The sequence below is a fragment of the Mastigoproctus giganteus genome, chromosome 3, assembly GCF_048544385.1.
Source record: "Mastigoproctus giganteus isolate SK-2022 chromosome 3, ASM4854438v1, whole genome shotgun sequence".
Classification (NCBI taxonomy): Eukaryota; Metazoa; Arthropoda; class Arachnida; order Uropygi; family Thelyphonidae; genus Mastigoproctus; species Mastigoproctus giganteus.
In genome coordinates, this window is record NC_143577.1 from 125,613,803 (window position 1) to 125,638,895 (window position 25,093).

A 25,093-nucleotide genomic window follows, 5' to 3' on the forward strand; every position below is an offset into this window, starting at 1 on the left:
AAGAAGGCAAAAAAACCTAAGTGATACTTTGAATTATAAGAAATTAAAATGCTGAATTAGAAAGCCAACTGGATGGAATAAAGCTAAAAGGAAAAGTAAAAATAAATGATTAATAATTAATGATTATAATACACTAGTATGCATCAAACAAGAGAATGGAAAAAATGTTTCACTTTTGGATGCAAGAAGGTAAAAAAAAAAAAAAAAAAAAATTGATGCATGCTATAAATAATTGATACATAAAGCAGATAATTCATCGGGGCACACCTGATTATGAATCAAAAACTGCATTTCTATGCCTACGTACAGCTACAGAAGAATAAATATTAAAAAAGGATACTCTGTTAGAATGAAAAAAATGTATATATCATAAGGAGGATAATTAATATTTTTTCTTCCATAGCCATACATAGAAATGCAGTTTATTGATACATAAGCAGGTGTAGTCATCTGATGAATTACTTTATTTATCAATCATTTATAACATGCATATCAACTTTATTACAACTCTCTACTGGAATCAAACAGCCCGGCTTCGCTATGACAACGACCTGACAGACCCAATTCCAATAAAAAAAAAGGCATCCGGCAAGGCTGTCCATTATCTCCCATTCTTTTTAACATTATTCGGAAATGATCTTCGACCAAACACTGGCTGACAAGAACATCGGCATAAAAGTTAACGGACTCTACATCAATAACTTAAGATATGCCGATGACACAGCACTAATAGCGGATTCAGAACAAGATTTACAGACCATCTTGAACCAAGTGGACATAGAAAGCCAAGCATGGGGGCTACGAATCAACAAAAAGAAAACAAAGGTGAAGGAGGTCAGCAGGACTGCAAGCAAAATCACGATCAAACTAAACAACGAAAAATTAGAGCAAATACACCGCTTCAAGTATCTCGGAGTACTCATTGATGACCAGCTGAACCATGAGGCCGAAATCAAAAGCAGAATTGAACAAGCCAGGCAGGCATTCACCAAATGGAGAACCCTCCTCACCGACAGAAGCTTGAACATCATGCTCAAATTACGCACATTGAAATGCTACATCTGGCCAATACTGCTCTACGGTGTAGAAATCTGGACTCTAACATCAGCCACTACAAAAAAGCTCCAGGCCTTCGAAATGTGGCTCTACCGAAGAATGCTGAAAATTCCGTGGACAGCCAAGATAACCAACGCACAGGTCCTGCAGGACATGCACACGGAACGGGACCTGCTCAAAACCATCATCAGCAGGAAATGCAAATACCTAGGTCACATCACTAGGAACCAACAAAAATATCACCTACTACCACTCATCCTGGAGGGAAAGATCGAAGGCAAGAAACGCCCAGGCAGACCGAAAATGGCATGGCTAGATAACATCAACACCTGCATGACAACAGCACAAATTCTACACGCAGCGCTAGACAGAGAACAATATCAAAACAAAGTCGCAAACGCCATTCGGCAGCATTAAAGTAGAAGAAGAAGATAACATGCATCATTTTTTTTTCTTTTTGTACTAGTCTTTACCTTCACACATTTTTAGATTTCTTTTGCATTAAAAAATAAAATATTTTCTCCACCCTCTTATTTGATGCATGCTAATGTGTTATAATCATTAATATTAATCATTTATTTTTACTTTTCCTTCATTCCATCTAATTGGCTTTCTAATTCAGCTTTTAATTTTGTATAATCCAAAGTATCACTTGGGTGTTATTGCCTTCTTTCCCTTTTATCCACTCTAAATACGACTTTCTTTCTTTCTAACCTTTCATTACTAGTTTGGCACCTTGCTATTTACATTTCCATCTGTCAGCTTTCTCTCGCTTAATTTTTATAACTTGCTAATATATATGAATACACCTAAAAAAGACACAGGACTTCTGGAGAAGGTTTAAAGAAGTGTGATCATATTAGCGATGAGTGCAAATCAATGCACATATGAAGAATGCCATAGAAGTTTGGACTGGAAACTAGACATCTAATGGGAAGAGATCAGACTGGGGCATAAAATGTGCTGAGGGTTGTTGTTGTTGTTGTGGATTTTTTGGCACAAGGGCCTCCCGGGCCATATTGTGTCTTTTCATTATTAACATATGACTGAGTCTTTAATATAATGGTTATCAGAGGCGATTATATATATTTATGCTTTTCAAGTATCTAAACAGTGCTTCAAAATTTGCATTACTGACAAGTATGTGTAGTAAAGTTAAAGGTTCCTGCAGATGAGATTGAGAATAAAAACTGAATTTCCAGTTACTTGAGTATTTAGGGCATTCTATGTATATGTTTGATTGTTAGCTGGGTCTGACAGAAACGTGCTGAAGGGGTTGAGTAAAATGAATAGAGAAGTCTGTTTGCCCATGCAGGGGAGACAAGAAACAAATATAAAATCTCAGGAAATAACAGAAAACTGGGACATGAAAAGTTTAGCCATGGGCAATGGGTTATCAAATAATGGAATAAGTTGTTTCCCAATGTAAAAGATGCAGTGAGTCTGGCTGAATTCAAAGAAGAACGGGATGTCTACCTTGTGGGAATTCTGCTTTTCTTTTTCTTTTTTTTTTGCTGATTTAAAAAAAATTCAGCATTCATATTTTTCCATTTGGCATATAGATATTTGGTGGATAGGAAGGCATTGCTGGATAAAATCTGACTGACTGAATAAGACTCAGTCAGATAGTTAAAACCAAAAAAACAAGTACAGGTAGCCCTCATTTTGCGCTGGTCTGATTTGCGCCGATTCGCAATAGCGCTGATCACTAACCACAGCGCCATTTTTATTTTTATTTATTTATTTTTGAAATTTTTTTTTTTGCAAGTTTTTTATAAATTGAAAGTTTAAAATCATCAGACAAAATTTATCAGCATCATACTGTGCTATGTACTGTGCACTGTTCACGTGATTTAGGACAATCTGAGCCAATCAGCAATTAGTGCATTTGTATCAAGACGAGAAAGATTCTCGCCCTCAAAGTAACCACTTGTGGATGGGTAGTAAAGGTCCATGCGGTGAAGCATTCAGTTGGTTGTTGTTTACGCTATTTACACGTGTTAGAAATTTATTACGATAACATTTTTTTATTAATTGTCCTATTAATAAATCGTGTTATAAGGTTTTTAATTTAATAGAATAAAGACATGCCATGTCTGGTAAAAGCAGTTAAATGAATCCTAGTGCAATATTCAGAGGATAGAATCTGATGAAAGCCGCCCTAATGTGTGTAGGGCTATGAATATCCCTCCATTGACTATTACTACAACTATGAACAATGCTAATAAAATAAAACAATCGATGCAAAGTGGTAGGTAAAATTTTTGGTGCCCAGAACCTAACCCTGTGATTTCCGATTGACTCCATTATACAGGGTGTCTCAAAAATATTGGTACAAACGTTTAGGGAAGGTAGGTAACATCTAAAGGAATTAGGAACCCATAACCAGAAACGTTACCGTAAGTCGGTAGATGGAGCTGTTGATCAGTTCATGAGAGGGAAATTTTCAATGTTTTGTTCATGGATAAGGCTTATTTCACTTGGGAAGGCTTATTCAATCAGCACAATGTTCATGTGTGAACTCACAACAAACCACACGGTGTGCACCCCCATGGGGCACAACATCGCTTCGCAATAAATGTGTGGGCAGGTATGGTCGGTGACTGCTTAGTCGGCCCATACCTGTTACCATCCCGCATGAACTGGCCATGAATTGGCCATGGTGGCCATGAATTGGCATGAACTGGCCACGTCGATGAATTGGCCATGGTGGACCCGTTGCCTCGCTCCCACGCTCACCTGATTTATCGAGCCTTGATTTCTTTCTGTGGGGGGGGCCTCAAATCTATCGTGTATGAATCGCCTGTGGAGACGGAAATGGATCTTGCGGCTAGACATCTGCACTGCTGCTACTGTCAAAGAAACTCCAGGTGTGTTCGACTGTCCCGCCAATCCATGCTGCGTCAGTGTCACGCATGCATCACGTCTCATGGTGGAACCTTCGAGCATCTGTTGTAACATCATGAAATGCATCCATCTCGTATTCCATTGTTAATATTATGTCACATAAATGTTTGCCACTAATTACTGTCTTGTGTCATTTCTGCTTCTTGTGCCTCTGCTACTACTTTCCCATGACGTTTCCAGTTATGGGTTCCTATGCAATTCACATTCCTTTAGATGTTACCTACCTCTCCTAAATGTTTGTACCAATATTTTTGAGACACCCTATATAAAGGGTTCTATTTGCACCTGTATCCCAGGAACCTAACCCTGACGTAAATCGAGGGCTACCTGTATTATTAAAATCGGTGCAGTCAATTAAAATACATCTAAGAGAGAAAGAAAACGGGGTCACAGAACTCACAACATAGGAGGGTCATTGGCCCACAGCAAAAAAGGAACGTGTCGGATGACTGTGTCCTATGAAAGAACAACTGCCTCTTTACAATACATGCACAAACTAGATTAGCATTAGTAGAGGCATATGATGCAAGAAAGCAAGCTTATGCAGCATCAGCCAAAAAAAAAAAAAAAAAAAACCACTCCCATTTCACCCCTCCATTCTGTTAGGGATCTAACAGAAGCATATACCAAATTTATGTTCCCAGAAAGAACGTATCTTCTACAGACGAGAAAGAGAGAGAGAAAACTGTATTTCAATGCTAATAAAGCATGTAATATGCTCAAAGAATTGGAATACATAACAAACTTCATATCGGCAAGTTCTGATGTGATTCATGGCTAATTCTATAGTGTGCAGCTCTGCAGTGTATATGCTGCATTCATGGAGAATCTTCTTGGATATGGTAGTGTCTGTAAAGACAGCAGCAGATACTACAGCCAGGCCTCGCATAACGCGAGTTTAATTAACACGGTTTTCGGTTACCACGATTTGAAAAAACTATACAACTTTTTACTTTACGAGATGCAAATTTCCAGTTAACGCGATCTTTTATTTCTGATAGTTTAAAAAGATTTGAATCGCACACTAAATGTCTGACTGCCAATAAACAAGCGTTTGCCTGCCTCAGCGTGTTCCATCAACCAAGTAGACGTGTTATTTGTTTGTCTCCAGCTAACACATGCAGACGTATTTAAAAATTCTAATTTTCTACCCCTATGGATAAAAGAAAGAGTGAAAAACAACGTGACTGTAATAAAAAAAAATGAAAAGTTATTACTTTAGCTGATAAACTTGAAGTTATTAAAAAACATGAAAGTGGTGCAAACCAAAAATCGTAAGAGATCTAGGATACAGTGAGTCTACTGTACGAACTATCTTGAGCCGTAAGGACGAATATAAAGAGAAAGGTAAAGTTTCATCACCATCTTTTGTTTTACAAAATACCAGAAACAGAACTCCAATAATGATTGAAATGGAAAGTCTTTTATCAATTTGGATAGAAGATTGCAATCAAAAAAGAATTCCATTATCTAAGGACAATATTCAGAGCAAAGCTATTAACATTTTTACTAAGCTCAAAGAAACAAAATATCAAGGGGAGACAAACGTTTGTTGTTAGTTCAGGGTGGTTTGGACGTTTCAAAAATTGAGCATTACTGCATAATGTTAAAGTAACAGGGGAAGCTGCTAGTGCTGATGAAGATGCTGCAGCCAAATTTCCTGCAGAATTGCAAAAAAATCATTCAGGATGCTGAATATAACGATCAGCAAATATTTAATGTAGAACAGGCGTATTTTGGAAATGGATGCCAACTAAAACTTATTTGGCTGCAAATAAAGCATCACAACCTGGGTATAAAGTCTCAAAAGATCGACTAACACTTTTATTAGGAGGTAACACTGAAGGTGATTTTAAATTGAAGCCTATGCTTGTGTACCATACACAAAATCCTAGGGCTTTAAAAGGATACTGCCATCGCACTCTTCCAGTCATTTTGCATTCAAATAAAAAAGCATGGATGACCAAAGCCCTATTTGAAGACTGGTTTACGTCTTATTTCTGTCCAACAGTTGAAGCCTATTGCAAGAAAAATAATCTTACTTTTAAAGCTCTGTTGCTTTTAGATAATGCACCTGGACATCCTTCTGCGCTTGGTGACTTAAATGAAAATGTGAAAGTTGTTTTTTTACCGGCGAATATGACTTCGTTATTGCAACCCATGGGACCAGGGGACGATTGCAACTTTCAAGGCTTACTATCTCCATAGAACCTTTGCACAGGCACATGAAGCTACAACAGGAGATAGTGCAATTTGTGTACCAGAATTTTGGAAAAAATATAACATATGAGTGGCCATTGAAAACATTCATGCAGCATGGGAAGAAGTGACAGCCAGCAATATGAGAGCAGTTTGGAAGCATCTTTTACCCCATTGCGCAAACAATTTTCAAAGATGCAGTTCAAAAATGGCTTCAAAAAAGATGGCTTCAAAGATGCAGTTCAAAAAGTCACGGAAGACATAACTGATATTGGTAATGACCTTGGTTTCAAAGGCTTGGATATGGCTAACATTCGACAATCACTGAATTCGCATTCAGAACAGCTAAGTGACAATGATCTCCTTCAAATAGAGCAACAACGTGCGCACGAAGAAGCTAAAGAAAAAGAGTGTGAGCCAGATTAAAAATGTTACCGCAAAGGAGATAACGGTAAAAGAACTAGGCGAAATCTTTCGTATCGCAGAGAACCTTAAACAAAAGGTAATGGATGTTGATCCTAATAACGAAAGAAGCATGTTATTTCGCCAGGGCCTAGAGAAGCTTGTTGTCAGCTATCTGAAATTGTATGATGAAAAAAAGAAAGCCAAAACTGTTCAAACGACTGTGTTCAAATATTTCCGTAGCAAATAGTTAGTTTCTCCACTATATATTTTGAGAAATAAACATTTAATTCTATAATTTTTATTATCTTTTACATGGCATGCAGTTAAAAGGTTATTTAAAAGGTATTTTTAAAATTCTTTATGGATATTCCTGAAAGTCACGGACCAATTATAATTTTTCCTATTGATTATTATATTCGATTAACGCGTTTCCTTGTGAATAATCTTTTATTCACAGCAAGGTGAAGGACCCTGGTTGTAAGCAGCGACTTCAAGAATTTCAGTATATTACCTTTGATCTGGTATCCCTCCTCGCAAAGTTGCAGGAGGGGCTGGATGTCTATGCTGTCGAATGCAGACTGGATATCCAGATAAACAATTGCCATCTCAGCCCTACCTTGTAGAGCCCCCAGAATGGTGTTGGTGGTTGCCAGCAGGTTGGTAATGGTGGACATGCGTTTCAAGGCACAGTGAATGAATGATTCACATTGCAGAACCTGGTTGGTTAGGATGGGAAGAAGGCACTTCTCCATGACCTTTAGGAGACATGAGACTGTCATCATTGGCCTGAATTGTGAAACTGAGGTCACTCCTTGTGTTTTGGGGATTCGTCAGACAATATATTGTTTCCAGGCTGTTGGGAAACTTTGCATTGTGAGGATTCCATTAAGGATTCCTAGGGATGATGATGGATCTGAGTCTTAGATGGATCACAAAGTAGCTGCAACTCAGGATTGTGATTAATAGTTACTCTTCAGATTAGGCTAAAGTTAGAAGTGGCATCCCCAAGGCTCCACAGTTTATTTCTAATTTTCTTAAATGACAGTGATGAAAGGATAAAGGATGCAATTTTTGATGCTAAGATGACTGCAGATGATATCGCGGCCAAGGAACATTTATTCAGGATAACTTTGATGGATTCCAGGGATTGTCAGAAATATGACAACTATATTTTAACACAGAAAATGCAAGAACACTTGGGAGGACAGCAACTTTTTTTCTTTTTTTTTTTTTTTTTTTTGGCTGATGCTGAATAAGCTTGCTTTCTTGCATCATATGCCTCTACTAATGCTAATGCTAATGCTAACTTCAAAATAACTTACACACTTGGTAGGGTTGAATTAAAAACAGTAGAAGAAAGGAATTTGGGAGTTACAATAAGTGTGGACAGTAAGTTCTCCAAGTTGCGCAGGGAGGTAGCAAGGAAGGTCTGTTGTACTCTGTTGATGATTTAACGAACATTTCATTGTAGAGAGAGAGAGACGTTATAATCCCCCTATATAAGGTAATTTTAAGACCACACTTGAAATACAGTGTTGGAGTATGGTGATCACCTGAAAACAAAAAACGGTCCAAAGAAGTAATACAACTGATAAGTTCTGCAAAAGGGTGACCACTTTCGTTAGAGCAGATGTTATAACAGACATTTCATGCTTTAGCACAAATTCTCAGATGCCAGAGAGTTGCTGGTGCTTGTCGCTCAGACTGAGGCATGTTTTTCTTTTTTTCTAAACAGGGAGGAAAATTGGAATTAATTGTCAAAGTTGAATGGTAAGCTCAAGTCAGACTGCTACAAATAGTGGCACATCATCAATAATTTCTTAATTCTAAAATATTCGATTCGATTAATAATATCATTAGTAATAGCAATCTTATTATCCAAAATATGTTTCTCAACTATCATAAGGCAAAATCTTCAAGTAGTGATCTTAGCACAGCCAAATCTCTATTCAGAATTAGACGATGCTTGCTGGTGCTCACAGATGGTGAAAAGTTAAATGCCAAACAAAACAAAACAAAACAAAAAAAAAAAAAAAAAAAAATATTTCATATAATTCACAGTAAATTAAAATACTGTATAACCATTAAGAGAATACTCACAGGAAAAAGTATTTCTTTAAAGGGCATCTGTCAGATACCAGCTAGCATTGAAGGTTCGATACTCCACAATCAATAACTAAACGACTTCACTTACACTTCACTTACGACTTCACTTCACTTACATCAGTTTGAAAATTATTCCATTAAATTTTATTATGTAGAAATAGAGCTGAACAACTAAAATCTTTTTCTTTTGAGAAAGCAGAACTTATTTTGGTTCTTTTAGTTCCATTTCTATGAATTCTTCCCTCTCTTCAAGCAGTTGTCTGTTTTTTTTGTCTAGCTCTTTAGTTTGTAATGCTAGTTTTCTTTTCTTTGCCTCTCTTATGTATTCTACTCTTTTATTTATTTATTCTGCTTCATCTTTTACAAGTACTTCTGAGAAATGCTTCCACACATCTTACATTATCCAACATCCTCCTATCAATCTGAACCTGTTAGATCCATCCAACACATATTGCATCACTGATACATCAACATAACTTTTTTCACATGCATGTTTTAAATTAGTACTAACTTGTTTACACAAAAAGCACTTTCAACAGTAGCATTTCCATGTGATAAATGGAAGACAAAGTAAACTCCCATTATCGCACTTTCAAAGGAACCGGCTCCATAGAGAACTATAAGTGAAAAAGGAAGCATGAGACCAGAAGAGAGAATGTAAAATGTGGGATGTGCCATCAGAAATGTTACAGTGGGAGTTTACTATATGTACTACTTCCCAAAAGTCTCTGTAGCAGTTTTTTCTTATAAAATACTACCACAGAGTTAATCATGTGTTATCAAACACAAGAGAGAGAATATTAGAACAAAATCTTGAAGTTATGCACAACTCCAGCATTTTTAGATATTTCATTGCTTATTTCATTAACATTATGAAGAGCTTTCAACAGCTAGTTAATTCTTTTCTCAAACAGTAGTAACTTCTGAATGAGTCAGGATCTAGTGATGAGGAAGCACTCACTGTTTTATATTTTTTAAGGGACTCTTCTCAATCAATTTTCTAATCATATCAATTAACACACTTGACACTGACAACCTGTGTCAGTCACTCTCACTGCTTTTTCCAAGGAAGTAAAAGGCAACCACACCAATATCAATCTACACTGTGTATATATTTAATAGTATTAACCAGAGCTGTAATGCTCAATACATTCTACGTTGATATCAATATTTGTAAAATAATAAGAAGTTTACCTCATTATAATACATAGAACACTTCTGTATGATACTCTCCAGCAATTAAAACGAAAAAATCTAATTTCAATTTTTTTCATTTTCATTGCTGGAGAGTATCATACGGAAGTGCTAGGAGAACAGTTAATAAATCTCATGAGCTTGAAGTGCTAGTCAAGACATCAAAGGCAGATATTTTGGGATATCAGAGACAAGGTGTCACACAGACATAAGCAGTGCAGAACTGGTATTTGGGGAGTACAATGTGTACAGAAAGAATAGATAGGATAGGAAGGGAGGAGGGTTACGCTATTATTTAAGAAACTTCAAATACAGCCAGTTAAAATGGGTGAGCAGTGTCGAGTCAGTTTGGTGTGACATAAGCACTGAGAAAGCAAAATCAAGAATAGGAGTGTGTTATAGGCCTAATGACTCTGATGAGTATAATAAGAAACTGTACAGGGAAATAGAGTGGGCCTGTAAATCAGAGTCTTATAATGAGGGATTTTAATTTCCCAGATATTGACTGGAATTTGTCGGTTGATTACGCACACACTAGCAAGGCTTTTGTGGATTTATTGGATGATTGTTTTCTACAGCATTGATCTGATTCTACATATTGATCTGATTATCAGTAGTGATTCTTCATGAACCAAGAATCTGCAGATAAAGGAACCACTAGGTGGCAATGATCACAGTGTGCTAAAGTGGGATTTACTCAAAGAGGTAACTACCATCAAAGGTAAAGGGAAGGGTTTTTGCTTTCGTAAAGGTGACTGTGGTGGTCTGAGACAGTATTTAAATTCTATACGGTGTGACCAACTGATGATGTTACCAATAGCAAATTAAAAATGAGAAGCATTCAAAGAATTAATCTTGGAAACTACTAGGTATTTTCATACTAACAAAGAAATATTGTTCAAGATTTAGGCCTAAATAGAAGTCAGATGAGCTAATTAGACATGGAACAGAGAATAAAAATGCATGGGATACATATAAATTAACATGTAACACAGAAGCCTATGATAGATATAAGCTGGTCTGTAACCAAGTTACAAAGGAGGTTAGGCAGGCGAAAGCAGATTATGAAAAATCTTTAGCAAAGGATGCAAAGAAAAACAGAAAAGAGTTCTTTACTTATGTAAACTCTAGAAGGAAAGGAATGAATCAGATTGGTCCACTTGATATCGATGGTTCAACTGTTGATGATCCTGCTCGGGTAGCTAACAAACTAAATGAATATTTTGCATCTACATTCACACATGAGGAGTTATTCAGGGAGGGGAATGCCAGAGGTGTATTCAACTTTGGCAGTAAGCTAGATAATCTTGTAATAACTGAGAGTAAAGTAGAACAGAAATTGTTGAAGATAAACATAAGAAAGGCACCTGGGGTGGATGAAATCTATCCAGTTATATTAAAGGAGGCAGCAAAGGAAGTAAGCAAACCCTTAGCCATAATTAGGAGAGCTTCCCTGGACTCAGGGAAGGAGATGTGCAAATGTGACCCCAATCCACAAAGAAAGATCAAAGGGAGACACAGGTAATTACAGATCTGTTAGTTTAACTTCTGTTCCAGGGAACTTAATGGAGGCACTGGTTGAAGAATCTTCTTGGAAGTTGCACTTGGAAGACTGCTGCACAAATTGGAGCAGTGTAGCACTGGAGGAAAATTGCCGCTATGGATAAAGAGATGGTTGAGTGGGAGAAGACAGAGAGTGGTAATCAATGGACACTGCTCTTCGGGGACTAATGTTATTAGTGGAGTCCCTCAGGTTTCAGTGCTGGGTCCATTGTTGTTTTCTGTATTTATAAATGATATTGATGATGGTATATCAGGCTTAATGTCCAAGTTTGCAGATGATACGAAGGTTGGCAGGGTTGTTAATGACACTAATGACAGTATACTGCTGCAACAGGATCTAGAAAAGTTGAGCAGATGGGCTGAGAGGTAGCAAATGAAGTTTAACATTGAGAAATGTAAAGTACTACATATGGGAAGTAGTAATCCTAGAGTAGTGTATCAACTCTGTGGTACCACACTGACAGTGGTAGAGAATGAAAAGGACCTGGGGGGAGGGGTAATTGTGCAGGCGGATATGAAGTTTTCTGAGCAGTGCAGATGGTCTGCAAGAGTAGCTCATGGTGTCTTGTCAATGATATACAGGAATTTTTCTAGCAGGGAGAAGAAGTGATTATCCCCTCGTTTAAGGCAATGGTCAGGCCACACCTTGAGTACTGTATTCAGGTCTGGAGGACTCATTTTAAGAAGGATGTAGAGCTGTTGGAACAAGTACAGAGAAGGGCAACAAGATTAGTGAATGGAACAAAGGTTGCTCAAGAAGAAAGGCTTAAGTTTTGCAAATTACAGTTTCTGAAAACTAGGCTCCTGCAAAGTGATCTGATTGAGGTGTATTAAGCCTTGAATGGTTTGAGCATGCTCAATGCAGATGGGATTCTTCCTCTTGCTCAGAATAATCGCCTGAGAGGGTATAAATTCAAATTGAGGAAAGACGGTTGTAGGTTAGATGTGCAGAAGTTTGCCTTTAGCCGGCGGGTCGTTGATTGCTGGAACAAACTTCCATCTGTCGGTGTAGAAGTTGCCAGCTTAAATAGATTCAAGGCAGAACTTGACAAACATTTGGAGCGAGTGGATGGGTGAAATAAGGGGTGTTTTTTTTTTTTTTTGGTTGATGCTATATAAGCTTGCTTTCTTGTATCATGTGCCTTTGCTAATGCAAAGTGTTCTATGTATTATATTCAGGTAAACTTCTCTTATTATTTTTCAAATACTGTGTAAAGGCAGTTCTCGCTTTACGAGCTCCCAGGTTTACGAGTGTTTTTTTTCCCCGAGTATCAACAAAATCGAAAATATGACCATTAATTGCAAAAAATGATGTTAAACATTCATAAATACCGTATTCCAAACCATGTGCATAGCTATACAATACAGTGTATCCCGCTTTATGATATTAATCAGTTCCAGAGACACTATCATATCGTTAAAATATCATAATGTGAAACCAATAACACATTGTTTTTTGGTAATTCGTTTCAAGATCTTGGAAGTTGAAATTTTTGCTGTAAAACTAAGCTATTTATCTCTCTAAAATGTAATTTTTAAGTTGCAAGCATGACCTTAAGACCATATAAAAGGTCGTGAGCATGGTTTGTAAATTGTATTAGTTACCAATTCAAATCAATAAAATGCACTACACTTTCATCGTTATCATATGTTCCATTATAAGAATAAATTTTAAACACCTTTGTGATATTTTTCTAAAGCACATTTCTGGAGGTCACGACCATAAAACAATAAAAACAAATTGCACTTCTGGTTTATTGGGCTTTTCTGTTACTGCAAGCAATTATAAATAGGTAGTAAACGCTATCTTTTTGCATTTGTGAAAATACCGATAGCTGGAATTGTGTGGTTTTTTTTACGCTGTTATGGCGAAATGTGTTTCCCCTTTACTTCAATCAATCTTGAATCGTATAAAGAACATCAATAAATTTTCAGAATCTTCTCTTCGTTAATTTTTTAAGGTTTGTAAACTTGTTACTCGACATGAATCGTGTTAGTTGCTGTTGTTATGTTGTTGTTATTTGGTTTTTAGGAGCATTAGCAACTAAGGCCATATTGCTCCGGTGCGGTGGTCATTCCCTGACCTTCCCGCATGCTCCGTATTTGGTGGTGATGGGCTCGAACCCCGGTCTAATCATGAAGCGTGTGCTACGCACTGCTGCTCCTTCCCACCTGGCTACGGAGGCGCTCCGTGTTAGTTGCAATTTGTGTGTGCCGTTAAAAAATGCTTATGCATGCAATCGTGAAATTTATAATTAAAAGAGAAGATTATCTTGAAACATTTCTGAAGACAAGGACTCCTTGTGTATCAAACCAATGAGTGTTGAGCCAATAATGAGTGATCAACGAGTGTGCATTTAGTCAATGATAAAGAATAAATATTCCTTAACATTTTAAGTCGTAAATAATTTCTCTATTATTATAATTTGCTTGATTTTACAGGCTACGTTTTCATTCCTTTCAATAAATCAATCATTGTTTAAACAAAATAATTAGTTAACTAATTTCATTGTTGATAACGTAACCCCTATTTGTAACCTTATGTCTATGGGAAATAAATTCTCACTTTACGAATGCGTGCTAGGAACGAATTAACTCGTAAAGTTGAGAACTACATGTATATATAGATATATGTACATCTAAAACTAAATGGTAATGTAATATCAATACTTAACATTGTGGCAAACTAATGTATTCTTTAGTATTTCAGATTGAATGCAACAATTCATTATATTGTAACAGTTTCTCCAAGTTCTAAAGAAGGGTTCACTGACTCAGAAGCTGGGAAACATTTAGACTTTATAAATGGATCGCGTACAACTGCTCCAATATCAACAAGCTTGATATTACAAAATTAACCTCTGAGAAACTTTCAATATGATCCCATATCAACAAAGCTATTTCCAAACATTTTCTTTTCTATTCTCTCCTCTAACCCCTACAGAACAAAATTTAACTTGAAAAACAGCACATCCAGCGAGTACTATAACAATACATGCTGAGCTGGCAAACAACATGATGCAGTATGCTGTATTCCCATTTGGCAACATCCATTCCTGTGTTTGCTGATCCACAAACAACATGTAATCCATATATCCCTAGGTCGAGTAACTTTTTTTCTTGGTCACTGACTGACCTCATATAGTCTGAAGACAACTTATGAACTTCAAATCCACATAGCGGTCCATCCATAGACAGTGACAACTCTTAATAAGCTGGCTCAAATAAACTGCAAAGACATTAAAGAAATTCCATTCAAAAAAATTTTTCAACAATTGTTCTGCAAGATGTCTAAAGTCTGGGCTACTATTCAGAGTAGCACTTGGTTAACTCTGATTTCATTATCCCAAAACCTAAAATTATATTCATTGTTACTGCTTATCATTCAATGCTTCGAAAAAGCAAATAAATTTATGACATAATTTTGGATGGCTATGTAACTTACTTTTGAAATATGAAACTCAAACTGTTGAGTTTCCTTTAGTATTGAGCAAAAAAAAAAAAAAATCTTTAAACAGCAAGCTTTATCATGTGTGCTTTGGTTAAAGAATTTTGTATTGAGCTGGTATGATATTACTTTTAGATTTTTATGTGAGCTATATCACTCTTGGCAGAAAAAACTACAGTTTGTTTACCCACATTGTTCAAACATTGATAGACTTCTGATGTTAGAGGGCAAGTTCACATAAATGTATCCAGCATCCACCTGCACAAACTGAAGCTGCAATTAATAAATGAACAATTCTTCCACTTTGAAATTCTCAGATGCACTGTAGCATAGAATGGCCTTAATAAATGTACAAATTTGGCAGTAGATAGCCCCCGCTGAGCATAGGTTGAAAGCCTTTCATTCTGCTAAAAGAATTATGATAAAAAGGAATTGCCCTGTTATATTGCAACTAATTCTATCACAACAGATGTTTTAACAGACCAAAGTAGTCACAGACTGCCCTATAATGAAAGATTGTAGAAAGATGCTGTTGAGCAAAGGCGGCTGTTCCATTCAGCATACAAGATCCATTTTAATAAAATTAAAATAAAATAATTGTACTACTTATAATTTATAATTACTTCTGCTCTTGTGCATTCAAATTTTATCTTATGCTCTAGCAGACTACAGTAGCCCAAAATAGATCACATCGAGGCCCCTAATAACTTATCTAGGCATACCTGGCACACTGATAAGCATTCCTTAACTTTTAGGAAATTTTCGTTACTTCCACCACTGCCCTCTTTTGTTTCCTCGACTTTCCCAGTTGTATGAATCCTGTAATTTATCCCTGAAACCGAAATTTACAATAAGGTGTAACAACTAATTTTTTGGAATACAGAGCTAAATTTTATCTAGATCCTGGGTATGTACAAAATACAGTCATTTTTTTTTTAAATAAAATTCCACTGCACAAAGCAAGTATTATTTACCCAAAACTTAAATGCATTCAGGGATATTGCATGTGGCGACTCTGACTCTCTCTCTCCATCAAGTACAGCATGAACCTTGGTAATAAAAGTATAATTCAATATAAATTAACCACCTAAGATGGAGAGATACAAAAAACCACTATAATAATAAAATAAAAATTAAATGAAAATATTGAATGTTTTATTTAAAATAAAAATGTTTCAATATATCTAATTTTATTGTAATAGTGATTATAAAAAAAAAACATTTACCCATATAAACTGTGAACTTCTTTTGGGTTACAATTTTTACCAAGGCATATAGTGTGTGGGAGACGTTATGTTATGTTATTTGGTTTTTAGGAGCATTAGCAACCAAGGCCATATTGCTCTGGGATATGCAGTGGTCATTCCCTAACCTTTCCGCATCCTCCGTATTTGGTGGTGACAGGCTCGAACCCCGGTCTAATCAAGAAGCGTGTGCTATGCACTGCTGATCCTTCCCACCTGGCTACGGAGGCGCCGTGTGGTAGATGCCCAAAGATTGTCACAACAGAGTCTAGAAAAGTTTATTGCCAGCAATTAATCGCTAGCAGTTTACCACCACGTCAGTTTATCGCATAAACAATTTATAGCCTACAAATGATCGCTAGCATATTTTATTGCCAGGCAATACATATAATTTATATAAATTTATTCATCATTTTAAATTGAAAATAAGGTTTTTCTATAGGTGTTATTTAAGAATTAGTGCAGCTAAAAATGAAAGTTATATGCTAGGTATACATTTCCTAAAAATACATACCATTGCAGGTGCTTAAATTTAATTGCCTGTTATTTTCCAAAATTGGAATTAGGTAGGTACTAATTCTACTTACCTAAAGGAATTACCTACTTAATCCCTTTAACTTAAGTAGCATGTTTTTAACTTAAGTAGCATGTTTTAGGGGAGTAGGAGTAGGGCATGCCGATTAGGGAGGTACTTATATGTTTATAATCTCTTACAATCACAACATTTTCTTATTTTGAGTTTATTTTTCATCCTTTTGAGTTTGTGAACTCATCATGTCGGTGGAATTTTTGAAATCAGAAAAAGGAAAACCGAAATTGTGCTTTAGTGGACATTTGTTTTATAAAGACAGGCAAAACGAAACAAAAATTCATTGGAAGTGTCAAAATTACCGAAAAATCAAATGTACTGCTCGAGTTACTACGGTAGATAACACCACCGTTAAAACATGGAAGGAGCACAATCATTGTGGAGACGCAGCAGGAGTTGAGGCAGCACAACTTCTTGATACCATTCGAACTTATGCAGAAACAACAAATAATATGCCTCATAGTATTATTTCAAATGTTTTGAGAACCTGCAGCCAAGCAGCAGCCCCGAAGCTTCCAAGTGTAGATAAAATGAAACGAATGATCCGAAATATAAGAAATCGAAATTTTGATGGTCCAGTTCTTCCAACGCATCATAGAGACATAGTTTTTACAGAAGAATATAAAACATCATGCAATGGAGAATTGTTTCTACAATTTGATTCTGGACCAAAGGACAATCGTATGTTAATTTTCAGTACGAAAAGAAATTTGCAGATGTTAGCCTGAAGTTATGTCGATGGGACTTTCAAAACTGTTCCCTTACTTTTTTATCAGCTGTATACGATATATGGATTCAAGGACAAAATATCGCTTTCATTAGTTTATGCATTATTGCCTAACAAGCCAGAGGAAACACATGTATCACTACTACAGCAGCTGAAAGTATTGGAACCAGCTACGTCCCCGCAATCAATAACTATAGATTTTGAGATGGCGATGATGAATACTTGCAGAAGAGTTTTTCCTAACGCTTCGCAATGGGGTTGTTTTTTCCACTTTTCACAATGTATTTTTTGTTCCATTCAGAATAATGGATTGAAACAAAGTTATGAAACTGATTCTAATTTTGCTTTAAATATAGAAATTTTGGCAGCAATTGAATTTGTGCCCACTCCTATTGTATCGTTTTTGAACATTTGTGTGAAAATGGTGTTTTTCCTCCAGAATCACAAGAAGTTGTTGATTATTTTGAGGATACATGGATTGGATGCCCAACCAGATGACATCTTCATCGACCAACAAAGTATTCCCATGAAATGTGGAAAGTACACCAGCTTGTTCTTGAAGGATTACCAAGAACGAATAATTCTGTTGAAGGATGGCATAGAAGATTTGAGGAACAAGTCGCTGCTTATCATCCCAACATTTGGAAATTTATCGATTGCATTAAAAAAGAACAAAGTATTAACGAAATGTGCATTGAATATTTAAGTGGAAGTGATCCGGGCAACAAAAAAAAAAAAAAGAAGTATCGCGATTGTGATGAACAAATTAAAAGGCTTGTTAGTGCATACGATGAATGGAATGATATTGTTGATTATCTAAGAGGTATAGCACATAATATTTCTTATTAATAATGTACATACTGTTCTGTAAATATTACAATTTCTTAGTAATTAATTATCCCAACGTGACTGATTCTGAAGATTGCATAAACATTCATTTTGAATTTTTGCAGTGTACTATGACATACCCAATGTTATAATTAGTTTAGTTTAAAATTAACCAATTGTTATATTGTTTAAATAATGGATTTTTTACTATTTTTGTGATACATGTAACTATTAAAATACATTATCTATCTATTAAATTACATATTTCCATACATGTGTTTTTTTATTTCCGTACTATTCCCTCATAGTTCATAGAATTACAAAAATATGCTAATCATAGCTTAAGGCAGAAACTTAAATAAAAAATAACTTATGATTTGACCAAACACATCTCATTGCTTCTAGATGGTAAAATATGCTAGCGATCATTTGTAGGCTATAAATTGTTTATGCAATAAACTGATATGGCAGTAAACTGCTAGCGATTAATTGCTGGCGGTGAATTGCGGGCAATAAATTTTCTGGACCCCGTCACAACATGTACCTTGAATTAATATAAATGATGATTTTTTTAAATTTTTATGGTCATGTTTCATAAGTTAACCTGTGTATTTCTCCAGCCTTAACACATAAATAGACTTGTTTTTTTTTTTTGCTGAAGAAATTAACTAACAAAATTTCTCATTCTTCCTTCAAAAAGTAGTTTAAAATAGAGTCAATATAGAAATTTTAAAGAAATAAAGTAAATCCATACTTACTAACATCAAATTCGTGTAAAACTACATATTCAGCACATCCTGATATACCATAATCCAGAGGTACAATTCCTGAAAAAAATTGTAAGCCAATGTACAGAACAGCTATTTTAGTATCCTTTGAAAAATTACACCAATAGGAATTTAAGAAAAATTTAAATTTTCTTTAAATTGCTATTAATGTAATTTTCACATTTCAGCAGTTCAGATGGCAACTTAAAATAACCAGTATTTACCATCTTATTAACAAAAAATAAAGAAAAAAATATACCAACATGTAAATACAAGAGCACTCAACTCACAAATATATATCTTTCTGGGCAAGATGCAAGGACTCGGTTAACAGAAATACATTTAAACACTTCACAAAGTGAAGTATTTAAATGTATTTCTGTTAAATTTATTTAAACACATTTTTTTTAAATGTATTTCTGTTAACCAAAGAATTTAAACACTTCCTTTACTTCAAAGGTAATTGAAATGCATATATATTTAAAACCAATATTTTATGAAAAGCTTATTAGGGAATCACTTAAGAATAACAAATTAAACATGTAACCAGAGCCGCCGCCGCAAGTGGGTAGGCGAGGTAAACGTCACTTATAGGCGGCAGTTCAAGAGGGCGCCAAAAAAATTTGACATATACAAGTCGGACCTCTGTTTAATGAACTTCTTTAAAGAGAAATTTGATATTTGCAATTTTTTTTTATTTCCTCTGGGTAATTACATTTATAATAATTTCAGTAGAATGAAAAAAATTTCCATATAACGGACGGATTACGAGAAGTGTTTCTCATGTTATGGAGTATATCCATTAATGGCAGCTTGGAACAATCAGTGTTGCATCCTGGCCAGTTCTATGCCCTACACTGTGGCAGTTTTATGGAAGTGGCCCTTACACCTGTCAACACTTTGTTTGCACCTATTGAGCCAATTAGTGCTACTGCTAAGCACGAATTAAGAGCCAAAGGGATTATGCAACTTAATGTTACTCTTAATACCTATTCAACCGCTTGTTCCACATACCCAGAAGTTGCACTGGTCATATCTTCCATCATTTACCAGTATTCAATACGACAAGGAAATAATTCATTTGAAATCAATACAGTACATGAAATTGCAGGCACATTAATTTGCTTCTCAGGATCTGTGTTTCATATTTATATTTGCAAGGACTTTGGTTAACAGAAATACATTTAAACACTTCACAAATACTTCAAAGGTAAATGAGATGCATATATATATATTTAAAACCAATATTTTATGCAAAGCTTATTAAAGAACCACTTAAGAATAACAAATTAAACATGTAACCAGAGCCTGGGAGAGACTGCTGGGAGTCATTGCAGTACAAGTAAACACATGGGTTATGTTAGGGTAGCTAAGAATAGGAACAGGTGCATGTATACTTGCATGTACACCAATGCTAGGAGTTTGGCAAATAAATTTGATGAATTTCTCGAGTCAGTTTGATGAACCAAAACTTCAGTGTGTCATCAATGCTTTCTAACTGCATGAAAGAGGAATTATTTTCAGATAAAAGTGAATTATAGGAGGCATTATCATTAATTGGTACATTTGTCCCAGTGGCAGCTTAGTCAGCACAATACATCACCATCTGACAATTATTTGGAGAGTGGCAGACAAATTCCTGTAGACAATTGGAAAAATTTCCATAATCCTCTTCAATCAAGACTATGGTTAGCTGATCTGATGCAGAGGGGAGTACAGTTCCCCCTTCCTCAGTGAGTTATTTCAGGTTTTTATTATTATTATTATTATTCATATGATGCAAGGAAGCCTGAGGCTTATGCTGCACCAGGAAAAAAAAAAGTTCCCGAGTAAGCCTGTGAGAGAGATTCAAAAGTAGAAGGGAATCACCAAGAAAGAGAAGAATGATGATATCCAGCTCAGGACCCTGGGTGTGCCAAGCCCATACTCACCAGATGTGAGCCCCCCAGGGTTACAGCCCACACAACATGCAATTTGATATGATATGAGCAATACAGTGAAGTGATTTTAAAATAATTTAAATTTACTTAGCACATTTAAATCAATTTCAGCTAATTACTTCAGTTCTGACAGGTAGTGTGAAGCTTGCTGAAGTGCAAGCCTAATTGACCTAATTTTCATTAAAAGTAACAGATGACGAAACTGGTGACAATATAAAAGTAACAGATGACAATTTCACAACATACATATTTTTATGACAAAAAATAGATTTGGACATCTGAACTGCTTGCTTTAACTAGTAACGGATACTTGTACATGCACAAAGTAATAAGATCTAATAAAAACATTTAAAAAGGATCATTTCAGGCAAGCATGTTGCAGTAAATGTTACCACAGCCATACTTGCAGGCAATTAACACATTATATAGTCTATATTTTTTAAAAAAAGAAAAAGAAAAAAAAAAAACATTAAATAACATGAATTCATGCAACACAAAAAATAATATAAATTTTAAAAAGTTACAATAACTTAAAAATGTTCAATAGTCAAATTAACTGCTGCCATCCTTCATTCTTATAGAATCTGGATTCTTGTCAGAGACGGGTTCTACGAGAATGAAGTAAAAACGACAAATCTTAACTTAAATTTTTCACCTCCAATTCAATCAAGAACAAAGAAACCCAATGGGCCAACACCTAAATCATGGGGAGGGGCATATATATTACATTTACAGTGAAGCCTCGATACAACACAGCTCTTCATAACATGGGAATGATCAAGTCCTCCAAAACGAATTGTAAAAAAAGTAGTGTCGAAGAAACTAGCAATCTCATATTGGAAACAGAGAAAAGTGAATACTGTACATACAGTACTATACATCTTACTATACATACTACAATATTTTCAAGAGTAGAAATTAGCTAAAAATTGGCTATATATTTGCTTCGATATATTCAGTATTCAGTTGCACAGTAATTTTTGTAAATAACAGGGCTTGTCAGAGACTAATTACTGTAGGCACCCAGTTTCTCCCTTCAGCTAGATACGATAAAAGAGTATATCAGTGAAATGCTAATTATAAACAACTATCTCAGGAGGGAAGTATGGCTACAATTCATCAAGTGTGGTATATTAGTAACAAAGCAAATTTTTGTAAACGACAGCATATGACATCCTTTCTTTGACTAGAAGTAACAATTAGAATAACAAAAACTGCTAAGGGCTAAACTAGACAAGAATAAATATAAACTGAGAAGTAATTTATGAATAAATCATGTAACTTGGCTTCAGCACTATAATAGGCTGGAAAGCATCTGATTTTGATTTACTTGTTTTGCATATGTGCAAATGTATCACCAATTCACAAAGGGGGATCGAAGGGTGACACGGGTAATTACAGACCAGTTAGTTTAACTTCTGTTCCGGGTAAAATAATAGAGTCACTGGTTAAAGATGCATTGCAGGATCATCTAGACAAGACTGCAGCAATAATTCAGACAAAGCATGGGTTTGTTAAGAGAAAGTCTTGTCTGACAAATTTGATAGGATATTATGATGTGGTTACAAAGGAACTAGATGCAAAAAATAATTTTGATATCATATATTTGGATTTCAGGAAAGCTTTTGACACTGTTACGCATGGAAGACTATTGTACAAATTGGAGCAGAATGGTATTAAGGGTAGGTTGCTACAATGGATAAAAGGATGGTTGAGTGGGAGAAGACAGAGGGTGGTAATTAATGGGTGCTGCTCTTCGTGGACTAATGTTATTAGTGGAGTCCCACAGGGTTCGGTGTTGGATCCTGTTGTTTTGTATATTTATCAATGATATTGATGAAGGTATATCAGGCTTAGTGTCGAAGTTTGCAGATGATACAAAGATTGGCAGGGTTGTTAATGACAGTAATGGCAGTGTGCTACTGCAACAGTATCTAGATAATTTGGGCAGATGGGCTAAGAAGGTGGCAACTGAAGTTTAGCCTTGACAAATGCAAAAGTACTGCATATGGGTAGAAGTAACCCCAGAGAAATGTACCAACTGTGTGGTACTACACTTAAGGTGGTAGAAAATGAAAAAGACCTGGGAGTAATTGTGCAGTCAGATATGAAGTTTTCTGAGCAATGCAGACAGGCTGCCAGGGCAAGTCATGGGGTTTTGTCAATGATACACAGAAATTTTGCTAGCAGGGAAAAGGAGGTGACTGTTCCTCTGTATAAGGCAATGGTCAGGCCACGCCTTGAGTACTGCGTACAGGTCTGGAGGCCCCATTTTAGGAAGGATGTAGATTTGCTTGAGCGTGTACAGAGAAGGGCAACAAGATTTGTGAGGGGAATGAAGGGATCCTCTTACCAAGAGAGGCTTAAGTTCTGCAAATTGCAGTGGCTGGAGACTAGGCACCTGCACGGTGATCTGATTGAGGTGTATAAGACCTTGAATGGATTGAGCATGCTGAATTCTGATGGGATACTTTCACTTGTTCAGATTATGAACCTTTGTTGTTTTTGTTTGTTATTTGGTTTTTAGGAGCATTAGCAACTAATTGCTCCGGGATATGTGGTGGTCATTCCCTGACCTTTCCGCATCCTCCGTATTTGGTGGTGACGAGGTCGAACCCCAGTCTAATCAAGAAGCGTGTGCTACGCGCTGCTGCTCCTTCCCACCCGGCTACGGAAGCGCCTTTATGAACCTTAGGGGGCATAAATTCAAATTAAGAAAAGACAAATGTAGAATAGATGTGCGGAAATTTGCCTTTAGGTGGTTAATTGCTGGAACAAACTTCCATCTGTCGTTGTGGAAGTTGATAAGTTAAATAAATTTAAGGAGGAACCGGACTGGCAATTGGAGGAATTGGTGTGATTTTTTTTTTTTTTTGGCTGATGCTGCATAAGCTCATACACTTGCTTTCTTGCATCACATGCCACTACTACTACTACTTTTTTCAAAACATGTTAATTTTAGGATATCAGAAATAAATACTTGGCAAAATTAGAAATCAACAGGACTGAAGTAATGCCCACCAAAAGAAAATATTGTACAGCTGAAGAAAAGTTAATGCTTATTGAAAGAGTTAAGTGTGGAAAAACAAAATGCAGTATATTTTGCAAGTGTGGAATTCCGGATCCATGGTTGAAAGAAAGGAGAAGAAAAACTGCATTCATTTTCACACTCCATAGTAGATTAAGTAGACATCCATAGAAAGAAATTATGTGGACCAGCGGTTCCCAACCTTTTTTTTGACTCGCAAACCCCTTTTAACATAATATTTTTATCGCGAACCACTAAGCCTATTTTCTCTGAAATCGTATAATAGTACTGATTTTTTATTATAAAATATTCCCAGTACTACGTTTTTATAAGTGACATTGCGTGATAATAACAATTATTATTATTAAGTATTATTTATGCTTTGTAAAGAAGTTATTAATCAGTCCAATTATTATTTAATTAAACAATTATTATTAAATAATTATTTATACTTTGCAAAGCAGTTATTAATCAGTCCACACTATTTTTCGAACAGGCTAAGAGTAGAAAACTTGCTTCTTGTCCAAATGGTAGCCGAACATTCTGGTCTTTTTCCAAAGCTATCGGGGGCAATTTTTGCCCATCTGTTTCCAAACCATCAAAACCAGATGGTTCTGTTGCCACATTAGCCAAAGATTAAGCTGACCTGCTAGCATCCTATTTTTTTTTCAACTCATGTATTGCTAATCTTGGTAAATCACCTCAAACCGTTCCCAGTACACTCCATTCAATGAATTCTGTGGTTTTCCGTCAAAAATTATGTTGATCGTTTTGATGAATCTGATGTTACGAAAGCTCCAGGTCCTGATGGTATTTCTCCACTTGTTCTCAAAACCTGTGCCCCTGAACTTACTCCTGTTTTGTGTTGTCTTGTTTCACTTTCTTATTCCAAAGGTGTTTTTCCTTCTGCTTGGAAATTTGCTCATATCCAGCCAGTTACTAGAAAGAGTGGCAAATCCCTTCCATCCAATTATCATCCCATTGCGATTACTTCTACTCTTTCCAAAGTAATGGAGAAATCAATTAACTGCCAACTCTTAAAACTATCTAGAAATCTTTCATCTGATCCACAATGGCCAGTATGGATTCCAT

General features: G+C 35.8%; 1 protein-coding gene across 1 annotated transcript in view; it reads right to left on the reverse strand.

Moving 5' to 3' along the window:
- Window positions 1–25,093, reverse strand: part of LOC150088258 (ferry endosomal RAB5 effector complex subunit 4-like) — a 433,728-nt gene that overhangs the window by 308,155 nt on the left and 100,480 nt on the right. The window contains exon 4 of the mRNA XM_090369407.1: window positions 19,025–19,093. Within this exon, the coding sequence (XP_090225533.1) occupies window positions 19,025–19,093 (69 nt within the window). The remainder of the gene's footprint in view (window positions 1–19,024; window positions 19,094–25,093) is intronic.